This window comes from Podarcis liolepis (genome assembly GCF_965112155.1).
Source record: "Podarcis liolepis genome assembly, chromosome: 7".
NCBI classification, from domain to species: Eukaryota; Metazoa; Chordata; class Lepidosauria; order Squamata; family Lacertidae; genus Podarcis; species Podarcis liolepis.
The window spans coordinates 53,360,462-53,377,127 of NC_139561.1; the positions used below are offsets into that span (position 1 = coordinate 53,360,462).

At 45.5% G+C, this 16,666-nt stretch overlaps 2 protein-coding genes across 2 annotated transcripts in view; both read left to right on the plus strand.

Annotated features, from left to right (window-relative positions):
- Positions 1–16,666, plus strand: part of SMPD3 (sphingomyelin phosphodiesterase 3) — a 351,886-nt gene that overhangs the window by 299,925 nt on the left and 35,295 nt on the right. The gene's annotated exons all lie outside the window — the stretch shown is intronic.
- On the plus strand, positions 528–15,718 carry OSGIN1 (oxidative stress induced growth inhibitor 1). The gene is made up of 6 exons (XM_083515056.1): positions 528–670; positions 6,931–7,042; positions 10,046–10,182; positions 11,063–11,254; positions 12,301–12,392; positions 13,517–15,718. Exons 2-6 carry the CDS (start codon positions 6,985–6,987, stop codon positions 14,487–14,489), a joined length of 1,452 nt encoding a protein of 483 aa, XP_083371182.1. The 5' UTR covers positions 528–670; positions 6,931–6,984; the 3' UTR covers positions 14,490–15,718.

Sequence of the window (16,666 nt, forward strand, 5' to 3'; positions counted from 1 at the left end):
TTGTTAAGTGTTAGGTATCAGGCTAGGGCTTTTATTTGCCCAGGCTTTTAAAGACCAATAAAACAAAAAAAGAAACTGCAGTTTTACAGTATTTCTACTTCTGGACCAACTTTCTTTTTAAAAAAAGAAAAGAAAAAGAAAAAGAAAGAATCCACTCTAACCTCTTGACTGTCATTTGTTTTCAAGTGATTTAAATAAATTCCAGTGAATTCAGTGGGACTTGCTCTCAGATCAGTTGTGTTCAGTAATCCCAGCTCTGCACTGTTACTGTCCCTTTGGCTCTAGATAACAAAATCTACAAAATGGTCTTCTATGCCTTTGGCACCAGGGGAGTGTCAAGGCTACTTTTTATCCAGTTCTTTTTCATTCTAGGCTGTGTCCCCCAGCAACAGTTACTGTGTAGCTCCATTCATAAATGTGCGTAAATGACTCGGCTGCTGCTGCTGCTGACTCATGCTTATGAGAGAGTTTCCTAGCCCTGCCCACAAGGCCCTGAGCCCCGCCTCCTCTGGATGGGAGACTTGCCTGTAATATATTTAAACTGCAGCTGGAGAAGGGAGGGCGGGAGAGAAGCAGTTTCTCGAAACAGCCGGCTGGTTCATTCTCTTCTGGCTAGAGGGACACCTGTGACTGACAGGCCTTCCTTGAGATCCAGCAGACTTTTTCCAAGGTAAGATGACACTGGAAGGATGCCAAAAAGGTTTGCTAAGTTGACTGCCAGTCCGCATTGTAAGAAATAAGTGATTTAAAAAGAGAAAGGCACCAGATAACCAAGAATTCACCCTCGTTCATGCTAGGGGAATTTTTTTGGGGTATGAATCAGCCGAGCAGAAGGGAAGCACTCCTCTTGACAAATGGGAGCAGAGAAGTTTCTGCCTTTTAGAAAGCAGAAGGTGGTGTGGAGCTGTGGGAAAATGCCTAGGGGACAGTCTCTCCACTGTATATTCAAAACTGAAGTGACCGGAATCAAAGGAGTGTCTGGCGGCATGTGACTTTGCATTCTTGGGACGCACCTGTCAGACTGGTATGGCTGGCAGAACTTTTTAACCCTCTTGCTTCAAAATAGCTGTGTGCAGGCGGAAAAATGCTTTTGTAAAAGGCTATTTGGGTCCTAATGAAATCACTGGTAGCAGAAATGCTATCGCTTACCTTTGCTGTAGGATTTCTAAGATACAGTTTCTTCAGCTTGGAAGCATCTCCCTGACTCCAGTGGCCAAACGTGGTTGAGCCTGGCGTGGTTTGGCCAGAGAGAGGTCTCTCTGCTGAGTACGGTTATGTAATGTTATCACCACAGCGGGATATTGGTGCTGGCAGCGGGAATGTGGAATCTGCAGATCAGTTACAAAGGAGTGGAAAGATACCAGAGAGCAATTTCAAGGGATCAAAGGCCAATTTCACAACTCTGAAGTCATCCTGAATAATAAACTCAGGTTTATGTATTTAGCACACTTTTTCTCTGCTGGCAACTATGGCGTGCCATAAAATGAGGACAGAAAGGGCAATATTTCACATGCATTTTGCATTCAGACCGTGTTCTTAATGTACGGCAAGACTTGGCCCTCTTAAGATGTTTGCGGAGTGCTATATGCTACAGCTGAACAAAAGATAGAATTCTTTGTTCTGTTCAAGGCTGTATTTTGTTACCTTTCAAATAATCTGATCTCTTTTCTTAAGCAGCTCACCTCTTGCTAAGCTTATCTTTCTTCCGTTAAGACCTGATGCCTCAGGAAACAAATTTCTTGAAGTTAGATGGCTGAATGTGGCCATTCTTCATTTCTCACAATGCACTCAATCTAGTGTCTCTCTAGGGTCACTGTAGGAAATTAAAAGGGTGTCTAAACCCAGTTGCCCAGTGCTGTCTAGAGCTCTGCCAGTGCAGCTAGGTAAAGCCACAAGGACCCAGAAAACAGGACCCATTTAGTTCCGCATTGCCTGTACTGATTGGTGGAGTTTCAGACTGGGGACATTCCCAGCCCTACCTCAAGATGCCAGACTTTGAGCATGGGACCGTCTGCATCCAAAACAAATGTTCTGTCACTGAGCTATGGTCCTTCCCCAGGGCTGAGCTCAGGCACTGCAGACCTTGACTCCATCTCTAGCTTGAGCCCACTGTCCTTCACCAGAATACCCAGTGGGGATTGTAGATGTCCACCCCTTGTTATCTTGCTCACTGTATAAGGAACATAGGCAGCTGCCTTATATTGAGTCAGACCATTGATCTGTAGTGGCTCTCCAGAGTTTCAGGCAGGGTTTTGTCCTAGCCCTACCAAGAGATACCAGGGATTGAACTTGGGACCTTTTGCATGCAAAAGCTGCTGCTGTACCACTGAGCTATGAGTGCAGTCCTTCACTGAGGAACTCTGCTATTCCAAATGCTCCTCAATGCTCCCCTCTAATCCCCTTACTTAACCTCTTTTACCTTGAAACCATCATGGCAATTGACTCGTGGGAACCTGGTATGTGACCCTGCAAAGTGGCAATAAGGCACTACATTATCTGCTTGGGAACCTGCATGCCTCCAGCGATGAGAAATGAATATTCAGGAGCTAAAGGGCCAGGAGGGATAAGGCTGTTTGAGGTTAAGGTTGGCCTAGATAAGAGACCCTTCTTGAAGTGATATACACTCCTCCTCCCAGAGCAACTGCTGTTGACACAGGATTGAATTGTCAAATTTGTTAGTGTGTGCTTCTGATTACAAGGTGACAAGCAGTTAGAAGCTAAGCCATAGAGATAAGAGTGATGGGGCAACATGGAAGATTGCTGTGACCCTGTATTGTAGCATAATCTTACATAGGCAGCTGTCCTTGTGGGATGCATGTAGCTGATTAACAACCTGAAGCATGGGTGGGGAACTGGTGGCCCTCTAGATGTTGCTGTGGACTACAACACCCCTAACCCTTGACCATTGGCTATGTTGGCCAGGCTGATGCGAGTTGAGGTCCAACAGCACCTGGAGAGACACATTCCTTGTCCTTGACCTAAGATGAACCTTGCTGAATCAGGCATAAATTGGGGAAGGACTGTAACTTAGTGGTAGAACATGTACTTGCATGCTAAGGGCTCAGGTTCAATTTTTGGCACCTCCCAGTAGGGCTGGCAAAGACTGCTGCCTGAGAGCTATTGCCATGGATGAGGAACCCGTGGACCTCCAGATGTTATTGGACTCCAACTCCCAGAAGCCCCAATGGTCAGGGATGATAGGAGTCCCAACATCTGGAGAGGAACAGCCTTCCTAGCCTTGTTGTGGACAATATTGAGCTTGGTGGACCAATAGTCCAGCTTGGCTTCCAAAAGCAGTTAGCCAGATGTCCCTGGAAAGTTGACACCCTCGGTATGAAGGCAACAGAGCCGTGCTTGCCTCCAACTTCTGGAATCTGAAATGCAGAGAGCGCCATCTTCTGAATATGGCAAATCTATTGTGGTTGACAGCCACTGATCAGTACCACCTCCATGCATTTGTTTAGTTTCTTTCTTTTAAGTCATCCTAGCCAGTGGCCTTTGCATCTTGTGGCAGTAAGTTCCACTAGTGAATTAGGCATTCTGTGGGGAAAGCACTGTCCTTTGTCTTCCCCAAACTCAGTTCACTCAATGGGTTTCATTGATCTCTGCTATTGTGTGTGTGTGTGTGTAAACTTTCAGTTGGATGGTTCTGGCAGAAAGCCTTAGGTCTGTGAATAAATCTGCCAATTAAGTTACATGTGACTAACAATAATCATTCTAACATAATGGATTAATATATTTCACCTGTCCCTTTTATGAAGATGAGTCAGACAAGGAAAGCACCCCAAGGAGAACATAGAAAGTGAATCATAGCTACAATATGCCTTCTGTGTATGTTCAGTCACAGTTCATACCACTCGAAGTTATTTGTTCTTCATCTCTTACACAGATTGAGGAAAAGGAACTAATCTTTATATGTAATGAAATATATGGATTTGAGCACAACAAACTGAGAAGCCTTGGGATATTTTCCTTACCCCAGACTCCTAAGGCTAAATTGGATGTGACCAGTGATTAAGATCTCTTGTGGTTTGTTTGGGTTTTTCTTAGAGAGAGAGAGAGAGTAGAGAAAAGGAAACCCCCTTGTGGTAAGTGGCTTCCCTTGCCCTTATCGAAATCACCTTCTCCTCCTCCAAATTAGCTGTTAGCTCTCAGGATGGGGCAGGTGGCAGTGGCATAGCGTGGGGGGTGCAGGGGGCCCCGGCCGCACCGGGCGCAACATCTGGGGGGTTAGGGTTAGGGGGCGCAAATCCACGGGTTAGGGGGCGCAAATTACTTGCCCTGCCCCGGGTGCTGACAACCCGTGCTACGCCACTGGCAGGTGGGCAAGGAATGGCTAAGATTGGGAAAAGGGCCGTGAAGGAAAGGGCTGAATCTCCTCTCCCAGCACTACTTCCCCAGTCTTCAAAGAAGCTATAGGAAACCAATGCGAAAGGTCCTAATTGAAGATCTCCTGTAGGCCTATTCAACCATTCACATGCACACACTCATAGAACTGCGTGGTGCTGGCCCCATTTCTCCTGTCACTTCCTTGTTGCCCATCCCCAGAATCCACCTCGTTGGGGGCTGAAGCATGCGATTAGGAGCCTCCTCTGCTTTTGCTAGTATTTAAAACTTTTAAGACCTTGGGACCATTTTACTTGATGAATGATGGTGATGGTTTTGATTTATTCCCCACCCTTCTGCCTGAGGTGCCGGGGCAAGTTGTAACGATTTGAAACCCGCCATTAAAAACAGTTTAAAATGAGTTACAGTCACAAGAATAGGGCAGGTCCTAAAAATATAATTTCTCAGGGGCCAAGGGCCAGTGTAAAGAGGTGGGTCTTCATCATATGATGGAGACTGTATAGTGAAGGTGCCCAGCTCATCTGTGGGGAGGGATTTCCACAGAGAAAGCCCTCTCCAGGCCTCCAAACCCACCCTGAACTTCTGAGGAAGGTGGAACTACCAAGAGGTCCCCAAGAGGTCCCATGGGGATTTCCATATGTGCCCACTTGACTGCTTCGGTCTGCAGTACTCCCACTTCTCCAAATGTGTCTTAATGCGAATTCTGCCCTCGCAATGAATTTTTAACACGACAGTATCTATGCTCTGGCATGAGCTGCCTAGTGATGCCAGACAGTTGCTTTCATCGCCCACTAAAAACTTTTTTGTCTAGGCAAGTCTATCCAGACATGATTTTGAAATTATGTATTCATGACTGCCGATTTTATCTACATTCGGAAATCTTTCTGTTATGTCTACCTGTTTTTAATGTTGCTTGATTTTTATCAGCATTCTCTTATGAATATTTTTAATTAGTTTATAAAATAATACAGAGCATTTTACTTGGAGGGCTTTTTTCAATTAAGCAATCTATACATCTTGTTAAGGAAAAATAAAGAAAAAAATGTACGCTTCATAAGTAGAACTCTGCTGGATCCGGCCAATGGCCCATGTAGTTCAGCATCCTGTTCTCACAGTGGCCAAACAGATGCCTGTGGACTCCAGCACAAGAGCACTGTCTACTCCTGTTGTTTCCAGCAACTGGTATTCCAGTGTGATCTAGAAGCTGGTTAATCAGGGTTCTAGTTTGTGAGTGTGGAAAGCCTCCTTGAGTATGGCATGCTTTCATCTGCAGACGTTCAGTAGCTCATCTCCAAACTTCCCCTCATCTTGTGAAGGGCATAGTGCCTCAACAGGGCTTGTGTCACACACCTAGTTTAGAACTTGGCTTCATACAATTTTAAAGCAGTGGCTGTATTTTTCAGCCTGGTAGCCCTGAAGGACACCACATTCTGCCTCCAGGTTACAGTAATGCAATGACTTTGAGGAAGCCACATGCCAAGCCCAGGGCTACTCGCCAAACTTATGGGGAAATGTTACTGGAAAGTTGTCAAAGTTCTTTCTCCACTCGATGAGCATAGCAGAAGTGCCTGATTCAATGAGATGTGCTCTGGTGACTAGGCACTTCCAAAAAGAAGAGTTATTTCAAGAATTTCTCCCCCAGCTCACCCACTCCCTTCTCCATTCTTGAAGCTTTGAAGATTCTTTGTTTTCAACAACTCTGGAAAAGCAAAAAGAAGAAAACCAGGAGAACCTATAGCTTGAATTTGGTTGCATTACTACCTTTGGGTTGACTTAAACATTGCTTGTAGTTGGAAGAATGACCTGCTTCTTGGCTGGTGGTGATGGTGGTAGTTCCACATAGAAGTGATATTGGGCATCGTATAAGCTCTAATTTCCCATGCAAATACAGTGGTACCTCGGGCTACGTACTTAATTCGTTCCAGAGGTCCGTACTTAACCTGAAACTGTTCTAAACCTGAAGCACCACTTTAGCTAATGGGGCCTCCTGCTGCTGCCGTGCCGCCGGAGCACAATTTCTGTTCAAATCCTGAATTTCAGTTTTTAACCTGAAGCACTATTTCTGGGTTAGCGGAGTCTGTAACCTGAAGCCTATGTAACCTGAAGCGTATGTAACCCGAGGTACCACTGTAGAATTGCATGAGGGAGTTTGGGGTTGAGACCTTCCTAGCTCCCCCCCCCCCAATGTTACTGTCCTTGTGGTACAGGGTCTGCACTGTAGACCCTACTCTACTCATGTCAATGTGTAGATGAGGATTCTAAATTGCTCAGGATTCTCAGTGGTTCTTCAGAAGTTCTTCCTCTGACAATGAGGAACTGCAGGTTGCGGAAAGCTGGGGTGTCACAGGCCTCCTAAAAAGCACTTGAATCTCACCTTTCGGAGTGGGGAGAAAGACCCAAGATGCAAATTCAAAAACTGGAGTGGACATAGCATGCAGAATTCTTCCATTTTAAAAACTTGGTTGCTGGTGGTACTTCTTTCTGCTCTTACATGCACATAAGTAGTTTCCCACCATTATCAGGGTGGTGGGAGAGGACAATGTTCTGGTGATAACAAATATTTGCTTGGCTTTATTGTTGCAGACTGACTTGGAGGACCTCAAACTTTGCTGGTGGAGATTGAGCAAGCGCCCAACCATGTTGCATGCACATCTGGAGCAGAGCAGTGCCAAGCCTCTTCCTGTAGTGATCATAGGTAAATATACACTCTGGGGAGTAATCTACATTGGCCAGGGCTCATTATCTCGCCAGGCCACCATGTGCTCAGCAGCCTCAAGCTGCAGTTCCAAGAGCTATAATTAAAGCAAGAAGTGTCCTGGTATCCCCCCTCCCTTTTTGCTGCCAACACAAGCTTGCTTACTGGAAACAAATGGGGTTGCAGTTCTTTGCATGCAACGGGAATTTGCCGGGACACTTTTTCCCCCCTACAGGGACACAGATTGTGGGAAACAGAAGAGTTATATAAAAATGCAAAGGTTTTACCCCCAAAGAGAAATGTCAACAACATCCAGATTAGGACAATCCTTTTATTAAGCAAACCAAAATGTTATGAAAGTGCATGCAGAGTTTTGAGATCTCCAGATCCCTTGATCACAATAAGGGGATGGGAATTGGCTGATACTGGAGCTACAGGGGGATCTGCATTTAGGCAACAGCCTTAAGACTGAATGTTAGAGGAGAGAGTGGAGGCATTCAGATGAGGCTTTGCTGAGTGCTTTGAGGTCTCATGAGGGACTGCTGAGAAGGAGAGGCAAATAATAGCTGAGCCTCCATATTTTTGGAAATATAAAATCCAGATGTCTCCATTGTTAGTCACAGGAGTGGGGAAAAAATTTGGGTCGGTTCCATTTTAATGTGAGCCCACCTAATTTTCACTTCCCAAAACTATATGTGAAGCAAAACACAGCTATCCTTTGAAATTCACACTTCTCCAAATTTTGCAATACAGCTCCCCAATTTACAAACATTTTATGCACAAAAATGTGTATATGAGGAGGAAGTCTGACAAAAATGCATATATTTCTGAAGATGGCATGAAAATTGTATTATAATTGGTGAAACTGATTGCAATAAAGAGGAAAATTATGTGCAAAAGTATGCATATTAGGAGAAATGCACACTAAAATGCTGCCACGTATTTTGTGAGGACCTAAAATATATATATATGCTGGTGTGGAAATGTGACAACGGAATTTAAGATTGGAAAACAGCAACTGAGAGAAACAGAAATTGACAGTTTTGTCCATCCCTATGAAAGACAAAGGTTCCTTGGTAGCGACAGAGAAATTAGGTGGATTTTATATTAAGGAAGTGTTATGTAGGAAAACTGTTTGCTGCTCATTAGTGCTACAATTACTAAGACAGGGGTGGGTGGTCTGACTTGGTCTAAGCTTCCCTTTTTCCACCTCTGTTGCTCAAAAACCTCACCACCCTTCTCATCTTAATTGTATGAGCAAGCCCAGGAGTAGCCAAGGTGGTGTCTTCCAGATGTTTTGGGCCACAGCTGCCACCATCCTCAGTCAAAATGGCCAATAGCCATGGCTTATGGGAGTTGTAGTCCCTACATATGAAGGTCACCACACTGCTGCCCTGAGCCAGGTTGTAAATATTCTTTCCCCTGCACAGAAGGCAGAGAGGGAACTTTAATTTGAGTATTTCTGCTCACTGGTTCTTGACTGCAGCCTAATTGCCTGCTTACCTCCCCCCCCCCCTTTCCTTTCCTCCCTCTCCCCTTTCAGCAGTTTAAAAAGCTTGCCAGCCCTTATCTGTGAGCATCTAGCTGCTGGCTGTTCAGAGGTTTGTTTGTTTTTGTTTTGCAAAGAGGAGCCTTACATAACCTGTACTATGCAGGCTCAACTTCAGATGAGAAGCAGGCACTTACAGTAAACGCAGTGGGTTTTGGCCATCAACTTTACTGGACCAAATTGGCCATAAATGTTCTTTGCAGCCAAATAAGTACCAGTGTGGGCTCAGAAGTTTCAGCTAGTCACCTGAGCACCCCACAGGCTTTTGATAGCATGGGGTGGATGGTGTCCCTGCGAATATTAAGTGTCGGTGCCTGAGACCTTCTTTGGTTGATGCTAAGCAGGGAGGGGAGAGGGAGCACTTTAAATATAGCTCCTTGAGAAATCTCTCCTCCCAGCTGGCTTTTACAATGTGGTGACTGTGCCAAATGGCATAGGGATTCTAATGCTCTGATAGGTTGCTGTGTCACCCTAACCAGCTTTCTTGCATTATGCAGCTGTTGGTTTGGATACATTCTAGTGAGGAACCGAGCTTCAAAAAGTGGCAGATGGTTAGACAAAGGCCCTGTAAAATATTAATCCAGCTCAGAAGGAGGCTGGGAGACTGAACCCTGTGGAAACTCTGCCTGAAATAGTTATTGGTTTCCAAGGCTGGCTGAAGATGTTGTTACTTTTGTTCTAGATTCATTAAGTGCCCAACAGCTGTTGCTCCTTAGGCGCCGTGGAGGAAAAAATTAAAAGCAGGATAAAAATGGCAAAACCTGACAATGTGCAGCATGAAGGCAGCGTTGAATGATTGCAAAAATGAAGCTTGAAAACATCACAAGCAGCAAAACCAATTTTAAAATGCTGGCGACTAAAAACGCATTTTTTAAAAAAACACAGCATAAATTATATTTGGTTTTCAGCACCAGCCTTAGCCTTTCAAAGATTTTGCAGTAGCAAACATTTGACAGCAGAATCCAGAGTGTGATAATTGTTGGGAATTAATTGGAGTATACTTCATGACTTACGTAGATTTATGAAAGTGGCTATCTTAGGAACATATGAGACTGTTGGACAAAAAGCACAGTTGTCAAACAGTAGATAACCAGCAAGCAGGAGTGCTTGCTGGGTGGGGTGGAGCTGCCATCACAATTTCCCATCAGGTGGACTGTTTCTTGCACCTCCATGTCGTCTCACCCCTTCCTCTTCTGGTAAGCAACAGCAACCCTTCTGCAGGAAAGCTGGTGTTGCGGCACTATACCACCTGCCATACCACATTGGATAACAGGGGCTGGCAGGTGGCATACTATGTGTGATCAATTTCTGGAACCCTGTGACTTAGAGGGAGAACATTTGATGCTTTGCCTCCAGCAGCAGAATGTCTTGGGCCTGTTTGATGAGCAGAAGAACCTTTGCCTCCATCTCTGAATAACACTGTGTCTTATGGAGCCATCTAATTTCTCTTTCAGGAAATGGCCCTTCGGGGATCTGCCTATCCTACCTACTGTCTGGTAACATTCCCTATGTCCGAAGGAACCCTGTTCATCCGAATCCCATTCTGCAAAGGAAACTGGAAGAGACACCTGAGGTTTCCATCTTAGACCAGGTTGGTACAGCTCCCAGCACCCTTGGTTCATCCTTCAGCAGAGGGAATTTAGGCTCTAAAATTATTCTCTACTTTAGAGCAAGTGAAGCATGATCTTGGCCCTGTTAGGGGCAGCCTTGTATATTAAAGCAATTGCCTGGTAGGCACCAATGAGGCACCCACCTCCCCTATGTCAGGTGTGAGATGACTAAAGACACAGCTGGGCCAAAGCAAGGGTTGTAGGCACCATCAATCAGCTTATTGGTAGCACCAGTACTTTGTGAGATAGTCCTCTGCAAGAAGCAGCTATTGGCTAATTGCCGGGGCTTGCCGAGGTGCATGGTGCTTATGCAAGTCCTGACAATTGTCTGATCACCCACATGGCAAAAATGGCTTGTCTCATGCCACTGTGCTGTCAAGTGATGGAAAGGTGGATGGGGTGACCCACCTGTCAGACGTGGCCTATGAGGTGTTTATGTGTGAAGGAGATAAGGACCTCCGTTCCTTATCCATGCATTAAATAGTGCGTCTAGGGTATTAGGAGTGCCACTTAGAATAAACAGGAAAGGGATTGTATATTCATCTAGCATTCATTCATTCATGGCCCACTTTTTTCTCCAAGGTGCTCCAGGTAGCACACATGGTTCTCCCCCTCATCATTTAACCCCTGCAACAACCCTGTGAGGTACTCAGGCTGAAAGGCAATGACTGGCCCAAGGTCACTGAGTGAGCTTCATGCTAAGTGGGGATTTGAACCCTGGTCTCCCAGGTCCTAGTCTGATACTCTAACCACAATGCCACACTGGATCTCGAGATGACTGCCCACAACTAGGCCTTCTGAATCCAGAATTTGTGATGATTAAAAGATTGTGTTCATCAAGAGTTCTCTCTTTCCCTCCAGGATATTGAGTACCTATCTGAAGGTCTGGAAGGGCGATCCTCCAGCCCAGTTGCTCTCCTTTTTGATGCCCTGATGCGTCCAGATACTGATTTCGGTGGGACTGCAGATTCAGTCCTTGCTTGGGCACATCAACCTGACAGAGCCATTCCTCATCTGGTTCTTGGCAAAAACCTTCCTGGAGGAGCCTGGCATGTAAGTGCAATTCTGTATATTGGATCCTTTAAAGCACTGGCAACAGTTTGTTGACCCATCTTAAAAGTGGTTGGTCCCTTAAGGCTCAACCCAAGCTGATCTTTTCATCCATGAGGGATGACCCATCACAGGAGTCAAGAAGCTTTTACAACCCAAGGGCCACATTACCTTGTAGAGAACCTTCCAGGGACCACATGTCTGTAGAGTGTGGGACCACAGGCAAAAGTGGGCAGGGCAGTGGGCATGGGTCTTACCTTTGAATGATAGGGTAATTTTCAGCCACACAAAGTCAGAGAGCTATACCCACAGCTCTCTATCCCCAGCAAGCAAGTGACATTACCACACTTTCAGGACCTGTTCCACCCAGGCAAAAGCTTTCGTGTGTGTGTGTGTGTGTGTGTGTGTGAAGTAGGCTTGGTGAGAAGGCCTGGCTTGGGAAGAATCCCCAGAGCCTGAGGGGGTGTATTTGGCCCCTGAGTTTGAGGTTCACCACCCCTGGCCCATTGCAATCTGCAAGATGGCTAGACTTTTCCAGTTCAAGGTTGAAATATGTCAACTAACTATGGAGTTATGGGATGTGCTTGAACTGCAATTTATCTGAGCAAGTTCTGAGCTGTTTATATGTATTCCTGCTCTATCAGTGAACTCCAGCAGGAAGAAATAATGGTAGAAAGCATGTGCTGGATTTGCTAGACGTAAGCCAATTTAGTCCCTGTGGCAGGTTTCTAGATGTTTTGGACCACAGTTCCCATCAGCCCAGGCCAACACAGCCATGTGGGTTAGGATTGTTGGTAGTTGAAGTCCAAACATGTGGTGGACACTCTGTTGATGAAGGCCACTCTGTGGCTCTGCATATTTATGACTAGCCAAAGGAAGATTGAACATTCCACTTAATCTCTTGCAACACCCACATTTATTTTTAGAATAGGCAAAGGAATTAAAGGCGTGGCCAGAGACCCCATGAGACTTGCTACACTGCAGTGCAGTTTTCATCCACCTCCAGCCATAATTCATTGATTTATGTGCTATCTTCATTCTTTTTTTAGTCTATCGAGGGTTCCATGTTCACACTGAGCCAGGGAGACTGGATGGGGCTTCCTGACCTGCAGTTCAAAGACTGGTTGAGTAAGAAGAAAAGGTACGCTTGCTCTTGGATGGAAATAATCAAATGAGAAGCTTTCCTTATTATTTCTTGCATTTATATCTCACCTTTGCTCCAAGGTGCTCATAGTTCTCCCTCCCCCATTTTATGACAGCCCTGTGAGGTAGGCTAAGCTGAGAGACTGCCCCAGGCTGACCTAGTGAGCTTCATGGCTGAGTGGGGATTCGAACTCTGATCTCCCAGATGCTAGTCCCACACTCTAACCATTGCCTCACAGTGGCTCTGTGCTTAGTAGGCCCAGTAGATCCAAGGCATCGTGTTACCTGTCCTATTATGACCATCCATGATCAAAGAACCTCTTGACTGCACACAAGCAAATAAATGCATGTATAAAAGTCCTCCTTGTTGCAGTCTAGTCACTGTGAAGGAATTTTTTCAAATGCCTTATTTGGGATGTCTTGCGGGAGGCACTATTCGGCTGGCATGGGGAGGAAAGGTGGCTTTGCCTCTGCCTAGCGTTTTGCTTGTAATCCACCCAAAGCCCTCTGGGTAAAACTGATTAACTGTAAATGGGATGTTCCACTTCAGTTCTGCAGGTGCGGACTGAGTCAACAAGCAGTCAGTTGAGTGTACAAGCCCAAACACAAAAGATAAGTAGAACAAAGATGCAAAAGGAACTACTGTAACCTTGAATACAATCCACAGAATTTGATAAATGGGCGTTCTTTTCTGTGGGCTGTAGTTATTATGAATTGGGCACCTTGCAGCAAACTCCACTGAAGCTGGCTGTATTTTGAAGCAGAAGCGTAGGCAGCTGACTTATACCAAGTCAGAGCATTGCATCCCTGGTTGTTGGCTAAGGGTCATAGACCAGCATGCTCCAACCTTGAGGCTCAAGACATTGTTGGACTACAATCCCCATAACCCCCAGCCAGCATGGTCAGTGATCAGGGATGATGGGAGTTATAGTCCAGTGATAATTGATGATGCAGTGTGGAAGGTAGGCTGCTTTAAAAGTTCAAATGTGTACAGTACCTTGAATTTGCCTCAAGGACACCTTGGTGAGCAATGCAAGGTGGTGAAATTAGCCTGAATAAGTTGCCATAGGAAATGTGTTCCTTGATCATCTGTCTGTACTGATAGTCATATTCTTGTTACAGGGGCTTCAGAAATAACAGGGCGACTGCAGGAGACATAGTCCAGTATTATCAGTACTATGTGGCAAAGAAAGGGTTAAAGAAAAACTTTCGCTGTGGAACTCTTGTGACGTCTGTAAAGAAACTGAGTGTGGATGTAGACTCCTGCTACAACAGTCAAAATCCACAAACCAACCCCCAGGTAGACAGTGGGAGCCTCTTCCAGGTTGATGGGTTTCTCACGACGGTCAGTGGTACACAGCCCTTCTCTGTGTATGCGGAAAATGTGGTTTTGGCCACAGGGACATACGACAGCCCATCCCGCTTAGGGGTGAAAGGAGAGCACCTTCCATTTGTCCACCACACGCTCTCCGCCCTTGAAGAAGCTGTAAAGAACAAGGAGATTGGCATGATGTCTGACCCGATCCTGATTGTTGGCGCTGGGCTCACTGCGGCAGACGCCATCCTCTTTGCTCACCATTGCAACATCCCAGTGATCCACGCCTTCCGCAGAAAGGTCAATGACCCAGCCCTCATCTTCAACCAGCTCCCTAAGACAATGTATCCCGAGTACCACAAAGTCCACCAGATGATGAAAGAGCAGGCCATCCCTTACCCGGGGCCATATGAATGCTATGTCAGCCTTCCTGAGCACCACATTGTCACCTTCACAGAGGACAGGAAATGCATCTTTTGCGATAAGAGCGGCCGCCAGAAAATACACAACATCTCCATGGCTTTTGTCCTCATCGGCTCCAACCCTAACCTAACCTACCTGCCCAACAACGGTGTGGACTTGGCGGTGGACTGTGAGCAGCCGATCAGCTCCAAGAGGAACCCCATTGATGTTGATCCCTTTACCTATGAGTCTGTCCACGAGAAGGGACTCTATGCCATGGGACCATTAGCTGGGGACAATTTTGTGCGGTTTGTGCAAGGTGGTGCTTTGGCGGTGGCCAGCTCTCTGCTGAAGAAGGCCAACCCCAACCCCCCATAATACTTGCGGACATTCCTCCTAGAGAAAGACCCACGTCAGCCTTTGAGAAGAGGGGAACTGAACACATGCAAGTCTACCAGATATGAAGTCTCTCTATTGTAGCATTCGGTAGGTCTGCTCTGGAAGGCCAGGTCGCAGATTCAAGACAATGTGCTTGCGGGACGTTCGCTTCTCAAGCTGCCACATGCCCAACCTTTTCTCCCTGCTTTACAAGTTGGGGAGGCAGCTCTATGCAGGCTTTGGCACACAAGAAGTGGAAAGGTGCTGGAGCAGCTGCTGGTTTCTGAATACTCAGAGTGAAATTGGCAACAGGGTCTTCTTCGAATGTAGATCAGTGTTCGCATTTATTATGTAGATTTCTCTAATCTTCACTGTCCCATTAAAAAATACCATTCTGAACAGCTGTGAAATAGAAAGCATCACGCAAAAAGAGTGTGTGACTTGGATCCAAAGTTGCACAAAGCTGTAAAATTATTTTTATTTTTATTTTTTTTAAAGCCAGGCAGTGCCTGCGGGTCTCAAACCGCTGGAAACGATTAGGGGATCTAAGCAATGCTTTGGTTGATGGAACCGCTGGGCTGAGCTAGCTGCTTTATTTATTTATTTTGATACACTAATGGTGCCAAGTGGGTTTTTCTTGGGCCCATTTGGCAGTAGCCCCCTATTCCCCCAAAGTCCCACAAACTTTGGGGGGATCCTCAAGAGTACATTTTCAGGAGCGTAAGAAGGTTCTGCAGCTAATTGGCAAGTTCCTAAAGGCTCTAAAGACATAACCTGCTTTTGTGGGTTTTCTAAGGGCATCCTGATGTTGAATATTGTGTTGTAGCCCAGCCTTCTCCAACCTGGTTCTTTCCAGATGTTCTGGACTGCAACTCCCATCAGCCAAAGCAGCACAGCCATGCTGTCTGGGGCTGTTGGGAGCTGTAGTCCAAAATACCAGTAGAGCACTAGTTGGCAACGGCTTCTGTACCTGCTCCCCACTGCTCCTTTAGAGGTGTGGATTTTGAGTAGCCTAGCTAAGCAATCGTGGATGCAACAGCTGAAATCTCAGGAAATCCTTCAACACCCCCTTGTTGACTTTAGGTCTACATGCTGAATTTTATAAACTTAAATTTTGCAGGTTTATAAGCGAAAGGTTTTTCAAAAAGATTTTAAAAGATTTTATATATATATATGTGGAGTATTTTTTGTATACTGTTTTTAAATAAAAATATTTTGGCGTTTTACAAGTGTGTAGTCTCTCCACCCTTAAGCAAAGTTATTGACCCAAATGTGTTCTGTTTAATGGGGATGTATGTAGATTATTCATTGCCAAGGTCAGTGCCTAGCTGGGACACAGAGTACCCAGTTAGAAACATTTTCAACCAGGGAAAACCAGCTGTAATTTCTGTTTTGATGCACTTGGGTGGCTTAAATAAGTATCTAGGGCTCACATCTCTTTTTATCAGGTAAGATCTGCAGAGCAAACTATTTGTGCCTAAGTTCCTGAATTGCTCCTTTAGCACAGCCAACCTTGGACAGGTTTATCCTTAAATAACACCCCTGAACTTGTGTTAACATTTAAGTGGAGGAAGAGAAGCTATAGTGAGATGGAAGTCAACCAACCCATGCAAGCTCTGGGCCTCATGAATCTTCTTCAGCCATATAGAAGAGGGAAGTGAAACAGAAAATCTGAGCAGATTTGACCACCAGGCTAGAGGTCAAATGGACTGCCTGGTGGTTGGATCTCTGACTCAGTTGCCAAAGTTTAACACACAGAGAGAAAGAGATTTGGCTTGGCTGTGTTTTCTGTCTGACTTACTGTGCATGCTTTAACTTGTGTATTTTTTGCATGCACTTTAGGGTGCTGGTTTGCTGAGTTCAGTCCCAGCTACAAATGCTTGAGGAATTAGATACAGTTGTACCTTGGGTTACAGACGCTTCGGGTTACAAACTCTGCTAACCAGGAAGTGGTTGCTCCAGGTTAAGAACTTGGCCCCAGGATAAGAATGGAAATTGCGCGCCAGTGGCAGGTCCCATTAGCGAAAGCACACCTTCAGGTTAAGAACGGACCTCTGGAACGAATTAAGTTCTTAACCCGAGGTACCACTGTATTTGTATCATGCCAAATTATCAAATTAGGAGGAAGCTTCCATCCTGTCTTCACCAGATGACCTGGCCAGGATGGAGGTAGGGGG

What these genes read in the sequence shown, in the direction of transcription:
- OSGIN1 (XM_083515056.1), top strand. Translation starts at nt 6,985, where the DNA reads ATGTTGCATGCACATCTGGAGCAGAGCAGTGCCAAGCCTCTTCCTGTA. An exon ending in TCTTCCTGTAGTGATCATAG is followed by an intron (nt 7,043 to 10,045) that starts GTAAATATACAC and finishes TTTCTCTTTCAG; the next exon opens with GAAATGGCCCTTCGGGGATC. An exon ending in TTCCTGGAGGAGCCTGGCAT is followed by an intron (nt 11,255 to 12,300) that starts GTAAGTGCAATT and finishes TTCTTTTTTTAG; the next exon opens with TCTATCGAGGGTTCCATGTT.